We start from the raw sequence: 27,160 nt of genomic DNA, 5'->3' as shown, positions 1-27,160 counted from the left end.
AGGGCAGATAGATCTACCCTGATAATCATTTTCACCAACAGTCAGATTTTCTCTAAATACTTTAGTTTCAGGGATTAAAATACCCCTATGTTCTATTTTTAGCCCTCAACATCTACATCTGCAATTTTGAAGGACTATCCATCACTAGATGTTTGTATAATATCTAGATTTTTTACCTTATAAAACCTTAGAAAGCCATTCAAAATATTTCAAATTTTAAAATATTTAACCATTCAAATGTTGACCTTTCATTTATCTATATATAGATGTTTTATTCTAGGTAAATGTACTAGTTATTGGACATTTTACTTCCCTGTGGAAATTCCTTTGCTAGAGCACCAACATTCAGAATTTATCAGGTAAAAATGTGTTTCTGAGTATTGGTATAACATTATGTGACAGCAATCCTACAACACAAAAACAAACAAATATTTGCAGGACAACATAAAATATTAAATCTCAGCAGGAAATCCAATGTCTTTACTATCTTTGACAAGTGCAGACACAGTTCATAGGGCATGTTTTATTTGCTATAATATAACATTTAATACCACTTTTTATTATGTTTTATCTTTTGATAAAATAGATTCCTGAGCTGCAGTTGCATTGATTAACTATTTTTTTTTCTCAAAAACACTAATTTTTTCTACACTAAATTTCAGAAATAAAGAGAGAGAATATGGCGTCCTTAGTTTCAGACTGTTGTACCCTCTGTAATGATGATGGAACGTCTACAGAAGCTGTCAGGTGGTGTATAGAATGTGAGGTGTTCCTTTGTATAAATTGTGAAAAACATCACAAGAAGTTAAGATTGTCTAAAGCCCACAATACAATGTCTACAAAAGACTACCACAATCTACCCAAATTTATGCAAGATATTAGTAGCCAGTGCAGAGATCACAAGAAGAAGTATGAACTGTACTGTTCTTTCCATGCCTGTCCCTGCTGTGTCATGTGCATCACCGATAAACACCAAAAATGTCAAGAAATGAAACCGCTGTCAGATATCCTAAAGCAAGTAAAATCATCTGCCTCAGTTCAACTTTTCGAAAAAGATTTAAAGGATGTAAAGGAAAATTTAGAGGAGATTATAAAATATCTAAACCGTAGGATTAATACAAGTGCTAGTCAGAAAACAAAAGCTGCTGAACAAATTCGATCTATGAGGAAGTCCATAGATAATTTCTTAAACAAATTAGAACGAGAAATATTGAATGATCTAGATTCAAAACAATCAAAGCTGAAATCTAAGATGGACACTTTACAACAACAACTGAAAACACAAGCCAATCAAATGAGCCAATTGCAAAGTGATTTTTCAAAAATGACAGAATATGCAACTGAGCTACAAATGTACGTTGGTCTGAGAGAAGTAGAGAAAACTACATCTGAAGCAGCAAAATACATAGAAGATTTAAAAAGTGGAGGCCCATTAGATGAAGTTAACATAGAACTTACCATCTCTTCTAAACTCAAATCAATTTTAAAAGATGTCAAATCATTTGGAGATATAAACATCAATACCAGCCCATTTACTCTTCAACTTAAGGCAGTAAGAAAAGATCAAGCACAGTACCTAGTTCATACTACTCCTACAATTGAACAAATCAAGCCGTCCTTGTTAAGACATCTGACAATTCCAGAAGATATGAAGAATATTAATATAAATGCATGTACAATATTACCTGATGGTAAATATTTAATTCTTGATGACCTGTACAAAGATAATAGTAGTAAACTGCTGCTGTTCAGTAATGATGGCATGTTTATGAGAGAAGTTGTGAAATTTAAAGGAGGCCGCTCATGGGATTCTTGCTTCGTGAGAACTAATATAGTTGCTGTTGCATTAGGATTAAAAAACCAGATAGCATTGGTGGATGTAGAAAAAAATGAAATTTTACAATCAATTAACATTTCTCACCCCTGTTATTCAGTAGCAAGTGATGGTCAAATATTAGTCATCTGCAGTTGGGAGAAAAGTACAATAGTAAATCTAAATGATATGTCTCATACAATCTTAGAAGGATTTGTGGGATCTCATGTTGCATTATTCAAAGGAAATATCTATGGTACCATCTACTTCCAAAAAAAAGTCTGCTGCTACACAAGTACTGGAGAACCTCTCTGGACATTTATGCATGATGATATTGTCAGTCCACGAGGAATAACCTTAGACAAGAATGGCTTTGTTTATGTAGTTTCTACGTCCAACAATAGAGTTGTAGTAGTATCACCAGACGGTAAAACCTGTAAAACAATACTATCAGAGGCTGACGGAATTAGACCTCTGTGTGCAATAGACTTCAACAGAGAATCAGGAATTATGATTGTATCTAGTGACATATGGGATGATGATGATTATATAAATTATAGAACAGTTTTTGTTTATAAACTCTGAAATGTAATATTTTTAATTTTACAAATTAAAGTCTATATATTAAAGACTATATCTATATATACATGTATACATAATCTCTTGGATAAACTGCTAGACAGATAAATTTAAAAGTTAACAAGATATGGTTTCATTGCCAATGAAAAACAAATATCCACCAAAGTTAAAATGAAATGGATGTATAAAGCAATTATAGGCAACCAATAGCCTTCAACAATGAAAATTAACTCTATATAGTCTGCAGTGTTATAATTCATACACCTCTGACCCAAAGACTTTACCCCCTTTCATAACAACTATATATCAAGTAATTTTTACACAAACTAAAATAGTTTCTTAACAATGATGATCAAAATTACAAATGCAAAAAAGTCTGACACAGAATTATAACAAAACAATTTGGAAGTTGAAGAAAAAGCAGTCAAATATTTGAGTTAAAACATCATAAAGAACCATGTGAAGAGACCCTCATCCTGAAGTTTTCATACCTTAAATTCGAACTTAATTCAAACAAGTGATCCTGATAATGTGATTGAATTGTTACAACTTTTTCTTGAAAGAAAACAAAGATGAAGTCCGTCCTGCTACGTAACATTGTGACATAAATATAAGAAGATGTGGTATGAGTGCCAATGTAAACTCTCCATCCAAGTCGCAATTTTATTTTAAACATATATATATATAGGTTAAAGTACAGTCTTCAACACTGAGCCTTGGCTCACACAAAACAACAAGCTATAAAGAGCCACAAAAATGACTAGTGTAAAACCATTCAAACAGGAAAACCAACAGTCTAATCTATAAAAAAAAATGTGTCCCGCACTATCATTTCCTATGTTCAGTTAACTTTGAAAATGGGGTAAAAACTTTTATTTGGCATTAAAATTAGAAAGATCATATCAGAGGGAACATGTGTACTAAGTTTCAAGTTGATTGGACTTCAACTTCATCAAAAACTACCTTGACCAAAACCTTAACCTTAACCTGAAATTTGCATCATTTTCTATGTTCAGTGAACCATTAAATTGGGGTCAAAACTCCAATTTGACATTAAAATTAGAAAGATCATATCACATGATACATTTGCACTAAGTTTCAAGTTGATTGGACCTCAAATTCATCAAGAACTACCTGGACCAACAACTTTAACCTGAAGTGGGACGAACAAGCAAACGGACCAACGAACAGGCAAACAGACAAACAGACGCACAGACCAGAAAACATCATGCCCATGGATCGGGCATAAAAAACAGAAACGAGAAACACTTATAAACCACATCAACAAATGACAACCGCTGAACTACAGATTCCTGAGATACATAAATACAGTATCACAAACATTGCATTAAGTAAAACAGTCCTGTTGAAGCAAAATTTGAAATGGTTGTGTCTTAAAAACAAATTGAATGGCCATGCCAAAACTATTCATTCAGAATTGGAAAATTTAAAGAAAATCAATAAACTGATACAAATATGAAGATGTGGTATGAATTCCAATTAGACAACCCTCTGCAAGAGACCAAATGACACAAAAATTAACAACTATAGGTCAACGTACGACTTGAACAATGAGTAAAACCAAGACTGTTTAGTCAGTTATAAAAGTCCTGAAATAAAATTTGTGGAACAATTCAAACTATTTAATTTAAGGACAATAACCCAAAAATTGGTTGTCTTGATTCATCTAAAAATTTCAGAGTATGTAGTTCTTGACCTAATGAACACTTCTTTCTACCCCATGTCAGTTTGCTCTAAATGCTTTAGTTTTTGAAATAAAAGCCAAAAACTGCATTTAACCCCGATGTTCTATTTTTATCCATGACAGCCATGTGTTTTGACGAAACAGAAAAGAAAACACAAACTGTATATAAGGTGTCCTATTAGGATCATTCAGCTTAAGTTTGGTTGAAATTGATCAGGTTCGTTATTTTTGAAACACTTTACACAAGACAGAAGCCAAGTGATGGCAAAAGGTCACTCTAAGGTGAGCTAAAAAGTATGAAACACAGTCTCCCTATAACAATTTTTTGAAATTTGAAAGATTATTTTCCTGCCAGGAAATGTACAATTTCTGAGACTTCCATAAACTTGAACACATTATTGTCAGTAGAACAACAAAAATGCTTGTTTCGGTCCCTTTTTTTACCTCAATTTTCTGGAGGTTTGGGACAATTACCCCAACACTAAATCCCAGCCTTTCCTATGTGGTATGGAAGTATTCTTAATGAGTATAATATAGAATAAAATTTAGAATGGAAATGGGGAATGTGTCAAAGAGACAACAACCCAACCATAGAAGAACAGACAACAGCAGAAGGTTACCAACAGGTCTTCAATGCAGCGAAAAATTCCCACACGCAGAGGCGTCCTTCAGCTGGCTCAGCCTGGCCCCTAAACAATACATATACTAGTTCAGTGATAATGAATCCCTTTCTTGTCTCATTCATGAATGAAACTAAATTTGTAAATCTTATATCACGAAATAGCAATGAACTAAGTTTAATCAATAGAATAAGAAAGCCACCTACACAATCTGATCCTCCTTTTTATAATAAAAAGTTAAACTCCAAAGAAACTCCTTAAAAGAGACAAAGTCTTATAAATGTCATTAAATATAAAAACAATGACCTCCAGTAATGTTGCATCACACCAAATGCAACATCCACACTTTAACATATTATTCTGAATGATAAGATCACTTAAAACATTTCTGAAACTATCAAAATCAAAACTTAAGAGTGGTCTTCCAGGAGTTTCTGATTAAATAATTCCAAGACAGGCTTCTGGAATCAATAGATTATCAAAATAGTAGAAAACATTACTTAATGTTTATCTGACATTCTATTTTGATCTTTCGATGTCAATGTTTGCTGTTTAGGATGTCGAATACAGGAAATTAGATCTGACAAGACAAGAAATAGAGTACACCCTCATTATATTGTATAATATCAGGTTATTTTCATATCAGGTTTATTGACAATTTTGGCCTTTGAATCATTTTTCATGTTTCTTTGTCGTCTCCAATGTATTCTGAAAGAATTTCGAAGAGACAATTTTGCATGAAAATGCCAACCATGTCAGAACGTCTTGCAAACATGCCCCAAAAATATCCAATGGCTACTACCTAAAAAGAAATCTTTTAAATTTGTACTTTTAACTTTTTACTTTGTAAAATAATAAAAAAAAAAATAAAGAAAAAAAGAAAAAAAAAATGTATTAAATAGAAACTAGAGGCTCTCAAGAGCCTGTATCACTCATCTAAATCTACTTTGGTTTTTGAAATCATATAAAAAAAAGATAAAACTTGGTTTAAAACATGTAATATGGCAGAATCCATTCTTGTGATTTTCTAAAAGAAGACATTTGTATGCATTTCCCATAGGGTCCTATGTTAAACTAAGTCCCTAAATGCTGGCTGCCATCTTGGATGTTGGATGGGCGACAAAGTAACAACACTTAGTCAGCATCTCATAAGGAACATTCATGCTATGTTTGGTCTCATTCCATGAAGTGGTTCTCTAGAAGAAGTTCAAAATATAAAAAGTTAACAACGACGACGAGGGACGACAGACGACGGAGGCCAAGTGATGAGAAAAGCTCACTTTGGGCCAGGTGAGCTAAAAAGAGAGAATAGTAGGCAAAGGTTAATAAGAACAGAGAAAAATGGCTAAAAAAAATTTTAAAAATACAGAATTGAAGGACCTCCTGGTCCCAACCTTCGTTTAAGTATTTACATCAAATATTTATTTTTTATTATCTGATTTCATTTTTATTTCTATTTATCTGATTTCATTTTTATTTTTTTTTATCTGATTTCACTTTTATCTTTATTTTTTATTTCTCTAATTCTATGGAAAATTATCCCTTTCCGAACCCATTGTATAAAAAAATTTAATCAACGTGTGGTTGCTGGTGATCTCAAAAGATCATTGGATGATTTTAAGGGTCATGACCTTTTTAGCTGACTGGATGAATCAAAATATGATAACAGGTGTTAATGAAATTGACAACTTCGTGCAATGTGAAAGGCACTCGAAGGGGGATTTTCGGTTAACAAAAAAAGAAAATGTCTTTTAATCATCAGAGAAACAGATTCTTACATAGGTACTCGTGGATTATTGGATTTATCCAATCTCGATAGTTAAATTATAAATTTTAAAGTCCTCGCCGAGGCGGCTCGGACTTTAAAATTGATAATTTAACTATCTCGATTGGATAAATCCGATAATCCACTGGTATCAATGTAAGAATCTATATATAACATGCATGACATTGGCTGAACCACTGCATTGACAATACTTTTACTTTATAAAAAGCATTGAAGCATTCACAGTACATAAAACATGTAATCATACGTTTTTTGAGTGAGTTAAGTCTGCCAATTGATATTTTATCGTGTGTTTTTCTATGTTGTGATGTTATGCTATTGTTTCAGAAAAAGGGAGAAGGTTTGGATCCATTAAAACGTTTAATCCCGCTGCAAATGTTTGCACCTGTCCTAAGTCAGGAATCTGATGTACAGTAGTTGTCGTTTGTTTATGTAATATATACCTGTTTCTCGTTTCTCGTTTTGTATATATAGATTAGACCGTTGGTTTTCCCGTTTGAATGGTTTTACACTAATAATTTTGGGGCCCTTTATAGCTTGTTGTTCGGTGTGAGCCAAGGCTCCGTGTTGAAGGCCGTACTTTAACCTATAATGGTTTACTTTTTAAATTGTTATTTGGATGGAGAGATGTCTCATTGGCACTCACACCACATCTTCCTATATCTATTTGTGATGTTGAAGGAGTAAAACATGATGTTAAAATGTTAAATTCAGCTATCAGCATTTACCATATGGCAAAATGTTGAGTAATTTAAATGTCCATAAATAGTCACTGGAGTAAAGCTGATGACCATAACTGCTTTCACGGTCATCCCAAGATGTCGGATGAAAAAATAGGTCAATATCTGTATTGTCTGTTACAGTGTTTCTATATCATTTTCTTTACAAAGGAGACATTGATACGATGTAAATTTATAAAAGATTCACACGGAAATCACAAATTACTTCCGAGAAATGTGCATGAAACAGGAAATTCGATTTAAAAAATCGCTAAGATGACCGTAAATCACAATCTGTAACAGAATCAGCAATTCATAACAAGGGTGACCGTAATTGGTTAAAAGATGACCGTAATTTGTAAAGGATGACCGTAATTTCTAAATGATGATCGTAACTTTTAAAGGATGATCGTCAATTCTAAGAAATATCCGTATTTGTAAAACTACTTTTTTTGTATCAAATGATTAATGGTGTTGATATAAAACGTATTTATATGAGAGTATTATCCTATAGGTAGGAGAAAATAAGACGTGCTTTAAATGTGAGGAAATAAATTTTACTTTATTTTTGGTAAAACGGACAATCCATAATTTGAGAATATTTTACAGTAAAGCGACTTTAAATTAAAGTTGTAAAGAATTGATTAAATTCATTTATAAATATACTTAATAAAGTTAGTTACGTTATAACGGTCACTGTAGATTAATGTTTGTAAAGGTCATAAATTCTCTTTCTATTATCAAGTTTAAATGGGCAACTTATTTACATAATTTAAGATGTTAACCTCATAAGGTCAACTGCTTATTTATAAACATATTATGGAAACTTCTTCAATTATTCTTTATCTATATTTGGGACAACATCCCTAATGCGCCTTGAAATGAGGAACTCAAAAGTCACGTGTAAAGAAAAAATCTCTGCGTAGTGATATTGGACATGTTTCTATTTTTAACAAATGACTGAACTTAATTATTTGTGGTGATTAGGAAAGTAGAGGAACATAGAATAAATGTGTAAAAACTATGGAGCTATTGAATGTGTTCAAAGTATTAAATTTTCAAAGAACTTATTGTGTTAAAAAGGGGATATTTTAACACAAGGAGCCGCATCACAAAAGGATGTTCGGGGTTTGCTAATTTACGGAAAAAGTAATCTCACTTCGTACCCCGAAAATTTAACCACATATGTGAAAATGTCACAGCTTCGAAACGAGCTATCATACATATCCAAGTTAACCATATGGACTGAGCTACAGGAAAAAACGTTACCATTATCGCCTATGGAAAAACAATTAAAGATATTGAGCCAATTTACAAAAAGATAAATCAAAAGTTTTCAGAGTGATCTATGGATGATTTCACCTTGTACACCGGGGAAAATTGTGAAAATGATGGTAAGTATTTTTTTATTTATACCTAGATATCCCAGATGATTTCAGATAACCATTATAGATAAATACCAGCAGATACTCAATGAAATTTTCGCTTTTAGAAAGCATTACAGGCACGGGGCTGAACACTTTTTTTAGGCACAATTCTAACTTTGTTTACACCCCCGAGAGATCCGAAAGGAATTTGTTTATGAATTGAAAAAGGCATGAACTAACACAATAGTTTTATCTGTAAGTAAATATGACACAATACAGTCATTGTTATGTAATTATCACTCCGGTTTACACGAATAACTGATAATCAAGGGAGATAACACACTTCATCCGAGTAAAGTGAAATACATCATCATCATGTGCTTTTATCCAATAATTTGACCCATGGTCAGTCAGTAGATATCATATGCAGTTAATAAACAGACAAACATGCACATGTATTAAAGAAATCATGAATTATTATTTGTAATGCACACTAGCAAATCACAAGATCTTGTCTTTTCTCAGTGAAAAAGGGGGAGGGTCAACAAATCTTTTGAAAACAATATTGCTACACCTTTTCAACTATTAAGCTAGTTAGCTACCACTCGTTGCTTCTAATATAAAAGATTTAAATGAAGGTTGATAAGCCACAAGGGAGAAGCTTTTTTCTTTCTTATCGATAAAACGTTCAAGAATTTGATTTTTGCTCTCTCAAAAATACTTAAGTATTTAAACCAAATAATAATTAACACAGCCTGAGTAATTTTTTTGTCTTATTTCAGTTCCAGACATATCATTACTTTTTAACCTGAGATGACAAACTAGAGGTTTTAAAAGGTCCTGAATAACTGGTAAGCATTTTGTTTTATTTGGCACGCTCTAAATTGTTTATTTATGGTATTTATGCAATTCAAATTACAGTCGGTATGTTAAAAATATACTGATATGAAAACTGTTGCTATGGTCTTGGCATTAAATGAAAATGCTTGGTTACTGATCTTTTCGACTCCATATTTCAAATTAAACCTTGCGGCAACTGTTCCTCATGTAACACTGCAAACTATAATTAGCATTATTTTGATATGTCGTTATTTAATGACGCCATATTACGTGTGATGTCACAATGTTTCCTTTAAAACCTCATGCCGATATCTTACTGATAAAATATTTTCACTGAAATACATGTAAAAAACATTTTTTCTCAAATACAATTATGTGAAAGAACAAGTTTTGAAAATTTGCACTTCATTGCACTCTAATTATATGATTCTAATGACTTTTACAGTAGTTTATAGTGGTTTCTACAGTATAAAATGGACCATCATCCAAACATCCATAGGATGGGATGGATGATGGACATTCTGTAAGGAAGCCGAAGGCTTCGCGGGTTAAAGATGAATATCTTATTCTACAGGCTAGTAACGACCTTGTTTTACAGTTGAGTGATTTTAAATCATAATCACCTGTACAAATCCACTCATGCGTGCATATATAAACCCGTGCACACCTGTATTCTGTCTCATTTTAAAGTATCCCGAAAAAGGATGTGAGCGAAAAAACTCATTTAATTGTATATAAAATGGGTGGGCCATAAATCAAGGGCGGGTCTTTAACCCGCGAAGCCTTCGGCTTCCTTACAGAATGTCCATCATCCATCACATCCTATGGATGTTTGGATGATGGTCCATTCTATTACAGAAGCCTACAGCTTCTTGGTTAAAGATGAATCTTTAAAGCAAAGAGATCAATTAAATGAGATAAAAATGGCCACAAATATAAGATTTGAAACATCCACATTTAATGCTGTCATAAAATATTACAATTATCATAATCACATAATCATGACACAAAGTCCATAAAGTTCATTTATATATCCAACACAACACCATGAACACAATCCTGGAAAAATCGACGGCTCTGGTCAATCCACGTACAATGTTATCGGTTTCTGTAAAGAATGGAACTCCTGTAAAATATTATTTAGGTTGTCATTAAACAGACAAAACAGCATTAATAAATTTCTTTTTACCTGTCTTTACACCTCTTTTAGCTTCAACCTCTCTTAGATAAAATTTCTTAAATGTTTTTGCAGATTTCCAATTTGCTGTTTTCATAATTATATCTAGAGTGATACCAGCACTAAAAGCTGCAGATGTAGAGGCGCCTCTGAAAGAATGCGCCTGAAATTTTGTAACATCAATACCAGATGAAGTCAAGACAATTTTTAACCATCGAGCTAAAGTTGAGGTTGATATTTTACGCCATGTTCTAAAAGACACCAGGAGATAATCATCTTTGCACAATTTTTTGGTAGCCTTCAAATAATATTTTAATGTGTATACTGGGCAAAGTTCTTTTTTCTTGTATGCATCCAGAGTTATGTTCTGGTTAATCCTACCAATTCTGTCTGCTTTTTGTAAACAGTTCATAGTAAAAACAACAGTTTTACTAGATGTTTCCATGTAATTCAAATTCAAATTTGTCAAAGTTTGAGCTCTTTGAGCAGTAGTTAAAGCTAATAAAGTTGCAATTTTTAAAGTTAACATCTTGAGACTTAAACTTTCCAGTGGAAATAAAGTTTCTAAATAACGAACAACTTTACCAACATCCCATGTGATGGAATATTTAGGCAAAGGTGGTCTTGCATTAAAAATTCCTTTCATAAATCTGGAAATGAGATTACTATTGATTACTGTATTACAGCCAATTGATGCCAGAGTCTGGCCAATAGAACATTTGTTCATATTAATGCAACTATAAGATTTGCCATCATCATAGAGTCTAGCGAGAAAATTCAATACTTGTACTTCATTTGGTGAAGTGGTATTGATTTTTTGTGTATTACACCAAAGATACCATTTCCGCCAACTATATTCATATTGTCGCGAGGTAGAGACTCTCCATGACTGAGTGATGATGTTTCTAGCTGATTTTGAAATTCCCTTCTTTTGGAGGGAATGCCTGATATTACACAAGCGACTAGGAATAACTTTCTCATGTTTAGCGGGTGCTTTTGATTGTTGTGTACAAGTCTTAAAAGATCTTGACAAAAAGGGAGAATAACAGGATAATCGACCAAACAATTCAATAATCTTGGAAACCAAGGTTGGGATGGCCATGTTGGAACTATCATTAAAACCATTCTCACCTGTTCCTCTTCTATCTTGTTCAAAATTCTTGCTATGATACTGAAAGGAGGAAAAACATATGGTAAATAATTTTTCCAAGAAAAAGAAAAAGCATCAGAAGCCATAGCATCTGGATCTGGAAACCATGAGACATATTTACTTAACTGTTTATTAAGTCTAGAAGCAAATAAATCAATATTTGGTTGAAAGAAATGCCCACAAATATTTCTAAATATATTTTCTTTCAACTTCCATTCAGAAGAGTCACTAAAATTTCTTGACAATTGATCAGGAGTAATATTATCTTTCCCTGCAATATGGACTGCTGTTATAAAATTGTTTTTATCAGCAGCCCAGAACCATATTTCTCTTACTACTAGTAACGACCTTGTTTTACTCCAACAGTGCTACAACACTACCTCCCATGTTATTTATATATTGAACTGCTGTAGAGCTATCAGATTTAATGCAAATACGAGAATTTGAAATGTTTTTTCCTAATGAAAAAAATGCATATTTTATAGCTAAAAGTTCTAATATATTAATGTGTGAAATGCTTTCAGATTTCATCCATCTTCCTTGAGTCTTATTTTTACCATAGACCGCTCCCCATCCAATTTTAGAAGCGTCAGTTTCAATATACTCAGTAGGAGTACCAAAGCTTATACTTTTCCCTTCATTCCTATCTACATTTTTAATCCACCATAAAATTTCATTTCTTGAATTCTCGGAGAGACTCATGATACCATCATAATTGTCATTGTTTTTGCTCAGAGCTAAAGTTTTCTCAATATCTAAATATCTATGAAAAATTGGTGCTAATAAAACTGCACATGAAGCTGAAGTAAATAAACCTATTAAAGAACTTACTTCCCTGATAACAGGATTGTATAGACTATAGATTTTGTTTGCACTTTTCAAAATCTTTTGTATTTTTTCTTCTGTCAGAAACACTTTAAATTGCACAGAATCAATCAAATATCCTAGAAAAATTATTCTCTGTGTTGGAATGAATACTGATTTTTCTTTATTTACTAAGAACCCTAGAGAGTGTAACAGATTTCTCAACATGACAGTATTTTCATAACAAATGTTCTCATAGGGACTATGTAATAATGAATCATCTATGTAGAAAAAAGACCCTACTCCTTGGTTCCTTATATGAGAAAAAACTACTTTCATAAGTTTTGTAAAAATTCTAGGTGCACTTGCTAACCCAAAACAAAGACAAGTAAATTCATAAATCTGATCTTTCCAAACAAATTTCAAATATTTTCTACATTTTTTGTTCATTGAAATTGAAAAATATGCATCGCATAAATCTATTGATGTAAAATAATCATTCTTGCTAATATTCAACAGAACAGACTGTAAATTTTCCTGTTTGAAATGAAAATATTTCACATATTGATTCAGACCTTTCAAATTTATTACAGGCCTATATTTCCCATTCTTCTTCTGAACAAGAAAAATATTTGATATAAATTCATCTTTCTCATGATTCGAAATTTGTATTGCACTTTTTGACAATAAAATTTGAATTTCATTATCAATTAGTTCTATTTCAGTTTTGTCAAAATTCATAATTTTTGGCATAAAAAATTGAACCGGTTTATTTTCAAATTCAATTTCATAACCGTTTTGAACTAGACTAAGAATCCAAGGATCGTATGATATTTTTTCCCAATTATGTAAACCAAAACAAATAGACCCAGCTATAAAAGTGGGAGATAGATTTTTTACCTCTAATATCTCCTGCCTCTTTGGTTTCTGTAACCAGCTCTCCCTCTGTAGCGGGAGTTTCTCATGCCTCTTTGGCCATAATTGTTGTTTTGGTATCTTCCTCTGCCCCTGTTTATACCTGGGGGGCAACCATAGCTGCAACCCCCTTGTCTCCAGTTTTTTGAAGTAGCTGTATTTACAACTCCCTTCATCTTCTGGGCATCATTAATATCTTTAACTTTCTTGGACACATCATCTCCGAACAAATATTCGGTAACGTCTAAATGTCTTGTACACAGTTGATGGTACTTCTGATCCATATTGTTTTTCAGTGTCATGCGTCTAACATATGATATTTCAAAAAATGCTGCACAAAGCATTGACAGGGCATTATTAATGTTGACCCTCATTTTAGCCACCGTTTTTACTGCATCTGGTTTCGTCAGTGCTTCTGCAGTACGTATTACTGGTACAATGCCAAAACCCAAGATCCTTTGTATGGTCTGAAAGGACAGATCATCACTTCTGGCTTGGCGATTCAATAGATGCCAAATCTCAGGATTAACTTTAGGAGGTGCCAAAGACTTGCTATTTGAAGGAACTTTATAATCCTTAGCTATTTCTGTAATAACAGACTTACGATTTGTCACAGCGTTTACAAGAGCAGCGATACTCTTATGTGTTTCGTCACCAAACTTGTCATCATCTTCAAAAATTTTTGGTATAGCATAAGCGAACTCTTCCTCGCTGTTTACCTCTGACTCAAACTCATCATCTGCATTGTTTCCAAAAATGTCATATTGACTAAAGTCAACTTCACCTTCACCTTCGTCTTCTTCCGGTGCATCTGGGTGTTCCGGTGCACTCGCTAATTCATATCTGTCGGCATTACTATTTTGCCTGTCTAACAAGAGTTCTAGTTTAGAATAAATTCTTCTAAATTCATCTTCTCTTTCTTTATCTTTATCTGAAGGTTTTGCGATGTTTCCCCGTTTTACGGGAGCCTTTCCTTTCTTGTTCTTGCCAGGTCCCTTACCCGGGCCTCTTTCATTGTTTTGTTTACTTGCGCTAGTTTTCTTTAATTTCTTAACACTTTCTGGGGGAACCACGACCGACTTTAATTGTCTCTTTTTGGGTGGTGAGAAGTGTACTGACTCATCAGCCACTGCAGAAAACCCAGAGAAACTAGCTTCGTCCCCTGAAGCCAGAATGGACATAATGTCCGCCGCCAGTCGGAGTCTTCAGTACTAGACATTACTAGTCGTGTCTGCTGATTCAGCAATTTTATTTTACTTTACTTTACTCGTTCTAGCCTTAGAATAAAATGAGACAGAATACAGGTGTGCACGGGTTTATATATGCACGCATGAGTGGATTTGTACAGGTGATTATGATTTAAAATCACTCAACTGTAAAACAAGGTCGTTACTAGCCTGTAGAATAAGATATTCATCTTTAACCAAGAAGCTGTAGGCTTCTGTAATAGAATACCTGGTTTCCACTGGCTAGAATAATTAAGTATTTTGGTGTTTTTTTTATGAAATCTTCAATTTTGCATAATTTCTCTGTCAAAATGCACTTTTAGGCACCAGAAAATTTTATTGAATGCTTTAACAGGGTCTGTGTGTTGTAATTTAAGGTTACATTCAGATGTTTTGTCCTTCTTTTGACTAGTCAAGGTATACTGTAAGAAATTAATTATGCATACACTTTGTATTCAAAATAAATAAATATAGCGATAAAAGTGTCATTGCCTTATAGTGCTGAAACAACTTTATTTTTTTCAGAAATGGACAAAAATACACAGATTTATTCAGAATGTCATACCGATGAAGATCACATAAAAATATTTGGAAAAATCAGAACTATGGATTGCAATATTTGTTATGTTTGTATACATATTATTATGTATTGTTAATTGTAATACATGACTTTGGTGTTGCGGCATATTAAAATATTAGAAACTTCATTTCTATTATTCACAGCTAAAACAGTCCCACCATGTTAACTACTGTGTTTTCTATTATTTTGTTTATATTATTTTCAGGTACATGTTACTTGGTGGGTTTAATTTATAGTTTAGTAAAGACATTAGAATAGACAATAGAATTATATTGAAGCTATAAATAGCCAATCAACAGTGGTAGCAGAGCGTGGTTACGATCCACGGACCTCTGGGTTATGGGCCCAGCACGCTTCCACTGCGCGAAGATGTACTTTTAAGTGATATTGATTTTACTGAGGCTAGAGAGGCAGAACTGGATAACTGGAGAAAGCACAATGTTTTTGAAGAAGTTGAAGACAATGGTCAAAACTGTATTTCAACAAGATGGGTTTACACTATGAAAGAATTCGAGAACGAATTTCATAGAAAAGCTAGATTGGTAGCAAAAGGTTTTGAAGAAGACAGCCTAGATGAGATACCAAAGAATTCACCAACATGTGAAAAGCAGTCTCTACGACTAATTTTATCAATTATTGCTAGTAAAAGATGGTCAATTAATTCTGTGGAAATTAAAACTGCTTTCCTTCAAGGAGAGAAAATGCAAAGAGAAGTCTACTTGAGACCTCCTAAAGAAGTTAAAGCAACTGGTAAAGTCTGGTGCCTTAACAAATGTGTATATGGTCTTGTTGATGCATCCTTAAAGTGGTATGAAAAAGTTTAAGCAACATTGCTAGATTGTGGAGGAACAGTGTCCAAAATTGATTCAGCAGTTTTTTATTTGTATAATGAAAAAGGTTTGACTGGTGTCCTAGCAGTTCATGTAGATGACTTTCTTTGGGCAGGATCCAGTTCCTTTGAGAAAAGTTTTGTGTCCAGAATTAGGGATATGTTCAAGATAGGGAAAGAATCCTGTGAATCTTTCAAATATTTAGGTCTTGACCTCAGCCAAGAAAATGAAACTATTGTTCTCAGCCAGCAAGACTATGTCAGAATGTTGAAGACTGTTTTAATAGACATGATAGATAAAGACAGAGTTAAAACATCTCCTCTTTCATCATCAGAACAGACAATATTGAGGTAAAAAATAGGACAATTATCATGGTTAGCAAGACAAACACGTCCAGACATTTCGTTTGATGTTGCTGCTATTTCATCAAAAATTAAGTCTAGCACTATTGAAGATCTAAAGAAAGTCAATAAAATAATTAGGAAGGTGCAAAACGATCCTGTTTCACTGCAATTCCAGAATCTTGGACAAAATGTGAAATTTATTTTGTTCAGTGATGCATCATTTGGAAATCTTCCAGATAGTGGAAGTCAGGGTGGTTATGTTGTGTTTTTGATGGGCGATGATGGTAAAGTGAACCCAATCACTTGGAAGTCTAAGAAATTAAGAAGGGTTGTACGTAGTACTTTGGCAAGTGAAGCCTTGGCCTTAGCTGATGGTGTGGACTGTCTTATATCTTTAGCAGCTCTGTTTAAGGAATTAATGCATAATGGTGTAATTTTTGATTTTATAAAAATGGATAATGCGGTATATTTCTTTGTTAGTGATGCTTATAAAAAGTATTTAGAATTTACTTTGGAACAGAAACTTCAAGTTTCGCAAATGATGTCGAAGAGTGTTTCCTTGTTAGGTTACTAATTTATATCGTTTCTTTGTAGAACCAGGAACTTTTCTGATAGTGTCAGACTCAATCGCAAAATATGTGAAGCTTGAGAATGCGGATGTTTATGCGTTTCGGGGGGCTTCCATTGGAGAAATAACCTATCAGCTTAACAAGAACAAGGGGAGTATTTATGGAGGTTATAAATGTTTAGTTGTTCATTGTGGTACCAATGATATTCATATTTTATCTATTGATCAGTTTAAGTCTGCCTATTGTAATTTAATTTCTACCGCCAAGTTGTTGTTTCCTTCTATGGTTATTGCTTTGTCTGGTATTCTTCCTCGTCCTGTTGATTTTGAGGAAACGGGTCAAAAGATAAAGGATGTTAATATGGCTTTGTTAAATTTATGTTTGAGTTATGAAGTCGAATTCATTCATTCGTATAGATATTTTTTGAAATGTGGAAAGCCAAAGGTGGAGCTATTTGCCTATAAAGATGGTGGGTTACATCTCAATTGTGAAGGTACAAGGCAGTTAGGTTCATATTTTAAAAGAAGGGTTGCTCATTTAATTTAGATAGGTTAACTTGTCATTTGAGATGAATTTCTCAAGTGGAGTTAAAGGATTAGATATGGTTGAATTTCATGTTTCTACCATACTTCCTTTTGGTTTTTTTTTTAGTTTATGGTTGATATTATTTCTTCCATACTAAAATTTGGATTATTTTTATTTTATTTTCCTTAATATGTATTGGTTTTATTTAAGATTGTTTGGTTAAGATGTAGTTAGGTTTATTTATATTAATATGTACTAATATTTTTATTTTATATTGCAGGTAAGGGACTCTTTTCAGTGAGTATTGTTCACACTGTTGGGTGCGGTTTCTTTTCATATGAGATATTGTTTCTTGTATGGAGAAAAGTTTATGTTCAGGGTTGATATTGTTTCTTCCTTCCTTGCTTTAATTATTTAGTTTTTGCTTGATATTATTTCTTGCATGCTAGATTAACAAGCTTAAATTGTGTATTGTTTATATGATAGTTAAAATTAATCTGCTTAATTCTTTGTTCAACACAGTTAAAATTTTGAACTTGTTGCCTTTTGTTGGCTGTTGTTCGTGTGATTCTTTGTCAATTGTGTTCTCCAATTTATTTATATTGTAGTCCTGTGTTGTCATTTTGATGTTATATTTCACATGGCCATAAAAGTGCGAGGTTTGGCATGCCACAAAACCAGGTTCAACCCACCATTTTTTCCTTTAAAAATGCCCTGTACCAAGTCAGGAATATGGTCATTGTTATATTATAGTTCGTTTCTGTGTGTATTACATTATAACGTTGTGTCGTTTGTTTTCTCTTATTTTTGAGTGTAAATTCACATTGCGATAAGACGTGTCACGGTACTTGTCTATCCCAAATTCATGTATTTGGTTTTGATGTTATATATATATGTTATATTTGTTATTCTCGTGGGATTTTGTCTATATGTGTTACATTTTAGTGTTATGTCGTTGTTCTCCTCTTATATTTAATGCGTTTCCCTCGGTTTTAGTTTGTTATCCTGATTTTGTTTTTTGTCCATGGATTTATGAGTTTTGAACAGCGGTATACTACTGTTGCCTTTTGTTTGTTTATTTTTTGGCGGCCGTTGGCTTGGCGGCTAGCTCATGTGTTTATTCGAGCTGTTTGGATGAATATATTTATCATTTCTAATGGCTAGACGCTATATTTGCGCTTTAACATTAACTTTACATGTTATATGTGACTGTCAGTGGTACAGTCGAGTGTTTGTCCTGTGCTGTGAAATATATCTGTTTGTCTTGTGTATATATTGTGCTGTAATAAAATTGAGTAACTTTGATTTCTTTTGTGAGAAGCCTGGTAATTGTGTAATTTTTGATTTTATAAAAATGGATAATTACCACGTGAATCACTGTTTACATTTACTCGGAAGAAATTGTTCCGAGTATTCCTTATTTTGATTGGTCAATTTGTTACCTGGATACAGGACGCTCTTATATATTTCTTTGTTTCGGGATTCGCGGTACATTTGAAATTTTTCATTGAAATTATTTACCCTCCCACCCGCCGCATACAACTGTGTTAGTTATGAATTTTAATGTATTTTGTGTACTTATTTATAAGATGTGCTTGTGTATACTGTGGCTAGCTCATGTGTTTATTCGAGCTGTTTGGATGAATATATTTATCATTTCTAATGGCTAGACGCTATATTTGCGCTTTAACATTAACTTTACATGTTATATGTGACTGTCAGTGGTACAGTCGAGTGTTTGTCCTGTGCTGTGAAATATATCTGTTTGTCTTGTGTATATATTGTGCCGTAATAAAACTGAGTAACTTTGATTTCTTTTGTGAGAAGCCTGGTAATTAGAACGATTTAATGCATACTCCAGTAGATTGTTTCGTTGACAACAAAGACCTTTATCATGCAATAAACCTGTTGGAGAAAAGAGATTGAGGGTGGAGATCAATGCAATAAAGCAATTGCTTCAAGGTGGAGAGCTTAAAGAAGTAAAATGGATTCAGACTAATGAACAAATCGCCAATGTTCTTACAAAGCATGGTGCTTCTGGACAAGACATCTTACGTTGTTTTGAAAAAGGACTTTTGAATTCAAGCCTTTTGTAATTAGTGCAACTGACAAAAAAAAAAAAAAAAGGGAGAAGAAAGATCAGATAAATACTTGATACTATGACATTTTAATTGCCTTCATTTTCATTTGGACTTTAATTTCTAGTGAAAATAGAAAAGGATTAGATTGTTAACTACTGTGTTTTCTATTATTTTGTTTATATTATTTTCAGGTACATGTTACTTGGTGGGTTTAGTTTATAGTTTAGTAAAGACATTAGAATAGACAATAAAATATATTGAAGCCATAATTAGCCAATCAACAGATATTGTTAATAAATTTACTTATCTAGGTATTGTTCTTAATTTTAATGGAAAATTTGCTGTTGCACAAAAAAAAGTTGCAGAACAAAGTAGAAAAGCTATGTGTTGTTTATTTAGTAATATTAGACAATTTTCATTTAATTATGCAAACTTATTGTCATTATTTGATACATATGTGAGTTAGTATTCTATGTTATGGTTCTGAAATATGGGGTTTTCATAAAGCGCAAGACATAGAAAAGATACATATTGATTTTTGTCAAAGAATTTTGAATGTTAAAACAAGTACAATGAATGTCATGGTCTATTGTGAACTTGGAAGATTTCCAATGTTAATAACCAGGAAATAACGTATATTTAAATATTGGATTAAAGTATTTAATAATAACAATTGTATATTACATGGTTATGTTACAATTAGTTATATGATATGTGATTAAAGAATCCAAATGACAAAAATACCTGGGTTTGTAATATACGAAAAAGGAATTGTTCCATCTTGGTTTAAATGATTTGTGGTATTCACAAAATTCTTTATGTAAAGATCATATTATTGTTATTAAACAGAGACTTTGTGATATTGTCAAACAAGAGTATGATGCTACTCTAGAAAGTTCATCAAAATGTTTTTTGTATAGATATATGATATCCAATTTTCTTTGCAGTCATATTTGTGTAAACCCATACCCGAAATTTATAAAAAGTGTATTGTTAAATTTAGATTGTCATCACATAATCTAGCTATAGAGAAGGGAAGGTATTCCAATGTTAATAGAAACCTTAGAACCTGTACATTGTGTATTGAAGATATTGAGGATGAAATGCATTTTATTTTATCATGTCCATTATATTCTAATTTGTGTGAATTTTTGATTAAACCATATTATTAGCGTAAGCCATCTGTTTATAAACTTTTACAATTATTAAGCACTACTAATGCAAAAGACTTGTGCAACTTGGGAAAATATATATTTAGAGCACTGAAGCTCAGAAATGACTGTTTTCAGTAAAATGATTTGTAATTCATTTGTTACAAATATTTGCTATTTGGAATTATATTTATATGTTTTTATTTTTTGTGTATTTAATACTTCTGTCTGTTTTGTCATGATCGTATATTTTTGTAATATATATTAAGTATATGGGTCATTTTCAAAAAATGTCGAATTTTGAAATTTAAAAAATTATTAAAAGTTACTTATTCAAACAACCCTCTACATAAGCAAATCAAAACAAACAGTACTTTAAGAACAACATATTAAAAGATGCAATCTTAATGATGTCAAACAAGAATATGTTGAAACATTTTTTGATCGGTGGTACATTATTTTGTCTATCCTGTTACCATTTTCAAAAGAAATTTTGGGTTATTAAGAAAAGGTTAAGATAAAATGTTAAGCTTGTTTTACGTAGTCAATTAGATGGTTTTCAAGAGAATAAACTTCTATATATATTCATTCTGTAATATAATAGATTATTTGACCATTTTCCAGGTTGTACTGAAAAATGCCTCTAAAAATTGGTTTTCAAAGGTTTAAAAATTACCACCAGTAATGCAAGTCTAAGATATCAATTCATATTGTTCGGCATTTTTTCACCCTTTCAAATAAACCCAACATCAAGTAAATCCCTCATAAGTTAGTTTACTTTTCTCTGTATTTCATTGGTAACAGGAACGTACGTTTCTGATATATCACTATATAAAAGTCTTTCCTGTTACCTTTTTGTCTATCCTGTTACTGATATCAGTATTGCACCTGCGAATGCTTAATTAGGAAGACTAAGACGTTATAACCTTAAGATGAGTTCAAACAACGAAATATTTTATTCGTTTTGCACCTATATGTTAAGATAAAAAAATTAACGACGTTTTTGTCTACAATTGTCTATCCTGTTACTGTAACCATAGCAATCATAGTAACAGGATAGACATAACAGGATAGACAAATTTCATCGTTTTTGATTGCTGTTGTGAAATAACTACTCCCTTTGGTGAAGTGATTATGTTTTTCTATTGTGAATTTGGTTTCCAACACGTTAATGCACTTTTTACAAGTATACTGTTGGTGTAATTAATCAAAATTGGAGGTAACAGCATAGACATGAAAAAAGTACGCTTTTTTTTTCACTAAATATCTTGAAATTTCCTTTCTCTACACTGTCATTCAAGAAACGAGGCGTTTTAAATGTAAAGATTACTTTGCACTTTTGAGATCAACACTGACTGATTCAATATTCATAGGGAGAATAATTTAACAGCTGATTTAAGTAGCGGTAACAGGAAAGACATGAACCTCCTGTACGCTGATTCAATTTTGTTTGTAGATAATATGTTAAATACAATGATAAAGAAGCTACGATTTTTCGTTAGAGTAATATTTAACGTTCTTAAAAAGTCCCTTTTGCAGATATCAAGGCGATCAGAAAATCACAAAAAAATCATTTGAAATGTGTTTTTCTGACACTGTACGCAGACAAATACCCCCAAAATCGGTCTTAAATGCAGTTTAATCTTATCAAAATAGATGTAAGGTGTGTTTATTATTAATGTTCTGAAACACAAATCGGACAAGCTTTCATTTAAACCATTACAACTGAAATTTCCATTAGAAATAAAACTAGAGGCTCTAAAGAGCCTGTGTCGCTCACCTTGGTATATGTGAATTAAACAAAGGAAGCAGACAGTTCATCAAAAAATTGTGTTTAGGTGATTGTGATGTGTTTGTACATCTTACTTTACTGAACATTCTTGCTGCTTACAATTATCTCTATCTGTAATGAACTTGTCCGTGTAGTTTCAGTGGAAATTTACAAATTTTATGAAAATTGTTAAAAATTAATTATAAAGGACAATAACTTCTTAGGGGGTCAATTGACCATTTTGGTCATTTTGACTTATTTTTGAGTCTTAAATTGCTGAACATTATTGCTGTTTACAGTTTAAAAAACAGCAAAATTTCCTTAAAATTACCAATTAAGGAGCAGCAACCTAACAACGAGTTGTCCGATTCATCTAAATATTTCAGGGCAGATAGATCTTGACCAGATAAACAATTTTACCCCTCGTCAAATTTGCTCTAAATGCTTTGGTTTTTGAGTTATAAGCCAAAAACTGCATTTTATCCCTATGTTCTATTTTTAGCCATGGCGGCCAACTTGGTTTGTTGGCCGGGTAACAAAACACAAATTTTAAACTAGATACATCAATGATGATTGTGGCCAAGTTTGGATTAATTTGGCCCAGTAGTTTCAGAGAAGAAGATTTTTGTAAAAGATCATGGAGATTTACGAAAAAAGGTTAAAAATTGACTATAAAGGGCAATAACTCCTAAAGGGGTCAACTGACCATTTTGGTCCTGTTGACTTATTTGTAAATCTTACTTTGCTGAACATTATTGCTGTTTACAGTTTATCTCCATCTAAAATAATATTCAAGATAATAACCAAAAACAGTAAAATTTCCTTAAAATTACCAATTTAGGGGCAGCAACCCAACAATGGGTTGTCTGATTCATCTCAAAATTTCAGGGCAGATAGATCTTGACCAGATAAACAATTTTACCCCCATGTCAGATTTGCCCTAAATGCTTTGGTTTTTGAGTTATAAGCCAAAAACTGCATTATACCCCTATGTTCAATTTTTAGCCACGGCGGCCATCTTGGTTGATTGGCCGGATAACAAAACACAAATTTTAAACTAGATACATCAATGATGATTGTGGCCAAGTTTGGTTTAATTTGGCCCAGTAGTTTCAGAGGAGAAGATTTTTGTAAAAGTTAACGACAGACGACGGACGACGGACGCCAAGTGATGAGAAAAGCTCACTCGGCCCCGGTGAGCTCAAATTAGCATGGGTGTACTGAAAATTCGACATTTTTTGAAAATGACCCATATATTGATTATAGATGTACCTATATGTTGTAAAACATTTGGTTAATAAAGATTTGAATTGAATTATTGACCTTTAATTTATCTATATATCAATCTAATTAAAATTAAATCCTTCAATGGCAACATATCAGAACATGAGCAATTAAAGGATTTAATTTTAATTAGATTGTCTATATATAGATATGTTTTATTCTCAGTAGTTGTACTAGTTATTGGACATTTAACTTCCCTGTGGAAATTCCTTTTCTAGAGCACAAGCATTTAGAATATTACTCAGGTAAGAATGTTGTTTTTGAGATCAGTGGTATAAAATTATGAGACAGCAATCCAGCAACACAAAAACAAATAAAAATCTGCAGGACAACAAATAATCTTAAACCTCAGGAGAGCAAATGTCTATCCTATCTGTGTCAAGTTCTTAATCAAGTCCAGACAAGTAATGAAAAATTCTATAGACCACTTTCAAGTCTAACATTCTAAAAGTCATGCTTTATTTGATATAATTTTACATATAATACCACTTTTTATTATGTTTTCTCTTTTGGTCAAATTTATTCTTGCTGTTGATTAACTATTTTTTTTCAAAAACACTAATTTTTATTTTTCACTAAATTTCAGAAATGAAGAGAGAATATGGCCTCCTTAGTGACAGACTATTGTACTTTCTGTAATGAAGATGGAACATTTAGATAAAAAAAAAAAACAATTTTTTTCTATACTTAATTTCAAAAATAAAAAGAGAGATTATGGCCTCGTTAGTTACAGACTGTTGTACCCTCTGTAATGATGATGGAACGTCTACAGAAGCTGTCAGGTGGTGTATAGAATGTGAGGTGTACCTTTGTACAGATTGTGAAAAACATCACAAGAAGTCAACATTGTCTAAAGCCCACAATACAATGTCTACAAAAGACTACCACAATCTACCCAAATTTATGCAAAAAATTAGTAGCCAGTGCAGAGATCACAAGAAGAAGTATGAACTGTACTGTTCTTTCCATGCCTGTCCCTGCTGTGTCACCTGCATCACCGATAAACACAAAAAATGCCAAGAAATGAAACTGCTGTCAGACATCCTAAAGCAAGTGAAGTCATCTGCCTCAGTTCAACTTTTTGAAAAAGATTTGAAGGATGTAAAGGAAAACTTTGAAGAGATTATAAAATATCTAAACCGTAGGATTAGTACAAGTACTGAACAAAAAACAAAAGCTGCAGAACAAATCCGATCTATGAGGAAGTCCATAGATAATTTCTTAAACAAATTAGAACAAAAAATTCTTGATGACCTTGATTCAAAGCAATCAAAGCTGAAATCTCAGATGAACAATTTACTACAACAACTGAAAACTCAAGCCAATAAGATGAGCCAATTGCAAAGTGATTTTTCAAAAATGACAGAATATGCAACTGAGCTACAAATGTACGTTGGTCTGAGAGAAATCGAGAAAACTACATCTGAAGCAGCAAAACACTTAGAAGATTTAAAAAGTGGAGGCCCATTGGATGAAGTTAACCTAGAACTTACCATATCTTCTCAACTTCAATCAATTTTAAAAGATGTCAAATCATTTGGAGATATAAACATCAATACCAGCCCATTTACTCTTCAACTTAATGCAGTAAGAAAAGATCAAGCACAGCACCTAGTTACAACGATTCCTACAATTGAACAAATTAAGCCGTCCTTCTTAAGGCAGCTGACTATTTCACAAGATAGGAAGAATATTAATATAACAGCCTGTACAATATTACCTGATGGTAAATATTTAATTCTTGATAGCAAATTTAATAGAAGTAACCTGCTGCTGTTCAGTAATGATGGCATGTTTATGAGAGAAGTAGTGAAATTTCCAAGAGGCTCAAATGATTCTTGCTTCATTAGAACTAATACAGTTGCTGTTGCATTAGAAAAAAAACAGATAGCATTGGTTGATGTAGAAAAAAATAAAAAATCCGAATTAATTAACCTTTCTTACATCTGTAATTCAGTAGCAAGTGATGGTCAAATGTTGGTCGTTGGCAGTTTGGAGAAAAGTACCTTAGTGAATCTGAATACTGAGTCACAAACAATCATAGAAAGATTTGTGGCAAATCGTGTTGCATTATTTAAAGGAAATATCTATAGTACTAGCTATACAGAAAACAAAGTCTGCTGCTACACAAGTACTGGAGAAGCTCTCTGGACATTTCAGAACGATGATATTGTCAGACCACTAGGAATAACATTAGACAAGAATGGCTTTGTTTATGTAATTTCTGGGAATAACAATAGAGTTGTAGCAGTATCACCAGATGGTAAAACCTGTAAGACAATACTATCAGAGGCTGACGGAATCAAATATCCTCATGCAATAGACATTGACAGAGAATCAGGAATTATGATTGTATCTAGTAAAGTAAGGGTTGATAATGATAATAGTAAATCATATGAAACAGCTTTTGTTTATAAAATCTGAAATGTCACATTTTTCATTTTACAAATTAAAGTCTTTATGTATATATATGTGTGTGTGCAATCTCTAGGGTTTGATTATTACTGCTAGTAACAGTTTAAAATTTGAAAAAAAAGATGTGGTTTGATTGCCAATGAAAAACAAAGTTAAAATGAAATGGATGTAAGCAATTGTAGTCAACCATACAGCCTTCAATGATGAGAAAAATCATACAGTCAGCAATCTTCCAATTTCTACATCTCTGACCTTTATCCTAACCTGGGGGTCTTTCATAACAACTACATATTTAGCATTTACACAAACTTAATTATTTTCTTAGTAATCAACATTACAAATGCAAAAAGTCTGACACAGAATTATAACAAAACAATTTGGAACTTGAAGAAAAAGCAGTCATGTATTTGAGTTAAGACATCATAAAGAACAATGAGACCCTCATTCTGAAGTTTTCATACCTTAAATTCAAACTTAATTCAAACAACTGTTCCTGATCAAAAAGTGATTGAATTGGTCCAACCTTTTCTTTAAAGACAACAAAGATGAAGTCCGACCTGCTACATACATTGTGACATAAATATAAGATGTGGTATGAGTGCCAATGAGACAACTCTCCATCCAAGTCACAAATTTTTTTTAAATGTATACCATTATAGATCAAAGTACGGTCTTCAACACGGACCCTTGGCTCAGAACGAACAGCAAGCTATAAAGGGTCCCAAAAATGACTACTGTGTAACACAATTCAAGAAAACCAACAGTGTAATCTTTATAAAATAACAGAAACTTGAAACACTTATGAACCACATCAACAAAGGACAACTACCCACAGAACTTCAGATTCCTGATGCATACATGAATACAGTACCAGAAACCTTGCTTCAGGTGAAACAGTACTGTTGAAGC

At 32.5% G+C, this 27,160-nt stretch overlaps 1 protein-coding gene and 2 long non-coding RNA genes across 3 annotated transcripts; 2 read left to right on the top strand and 1 right to left on the bottom strand.

Moving 5' to 3' along the window:
* Positions 1-227: 227 nt before the first annotated feature.
* LOC143059825 (uncharacterized) lies at positions 228-2,457 on the top strand. Its single transcript, XR_012973624.1, has 2 exons — positions 228-359; positions 663-2,457. It is a non-coding gene; the product is annotated as an uncharacterized LOC143059825 (long non-coding RNA).
* Positions 2,458-10,370: 7,913 nt separating this feature from the next.
* Positions 10,371-14,669, bottom strand: LOC143058579 (uncharacterized). The gene is made up of 3 exons (XM_076232061.1): positions 13,461-14,669; positions 11,738-11,777; positions 10,371-10,555 (listed from the first exon to the last, which is right to left on the bottom strand). Exon 1 carries the CDS (start codon positions 14,654-14,656, stop codon positions 13,463-13,465), a length of 1,194 nt encoding a protein of 397 aa, XP_076088176.1. The 5' UTR covers positions 14,657-14,669; the 3' UTR covers positions 10,371-10,555; positions 11,738-11,777; positions 13,461-13,462.
* Positions 14,670-24,005: 9,336 nt separating this feature from the next.
* Positions 24,006-26,303, top strand: LOC143059824 (uncharacterized). Its single transcript, XR_012973623.1, has 2 exons — positions 24,006-24,081; positions 24,423-26,303. It is a non-coding gene; the product is annotated as an uncharacterized LOC143059824 (long non-coding RNA).
* Positions 26,304-27,160: the final 857 nt, after the last annotated feature.

This window comes from Mytilus galloprovincialis, chromosome 14 (genome assembly GCF_965363235.1).
Source record: "Mytilus galloprovincialis chromosome 14, xbMytGall1.hap1.1, whole genome shotgun sequence".
Classification (NCBI taxonomy): Eukaryota; Metazoa; Mollusca; class Bivalvia; order Mytilida; family Mytilidae; genus Mytilus; species Mytilus galloprovincialis.
Note: the sequence above shows the minus strand (reverse complement) of the source record. Positions and strands in the feature narration are given on the sequence as shown.

Excerpts from the sequence above, each read along its gene's own strand:
- LOC143058579 (XM_076232061.1), bottom strand. The coding sequence starts at position 14,656 with ATGTCCATTCTGGCTTCAGGGGACGAAGCTAGTTTCTCTGGGTTTTCT.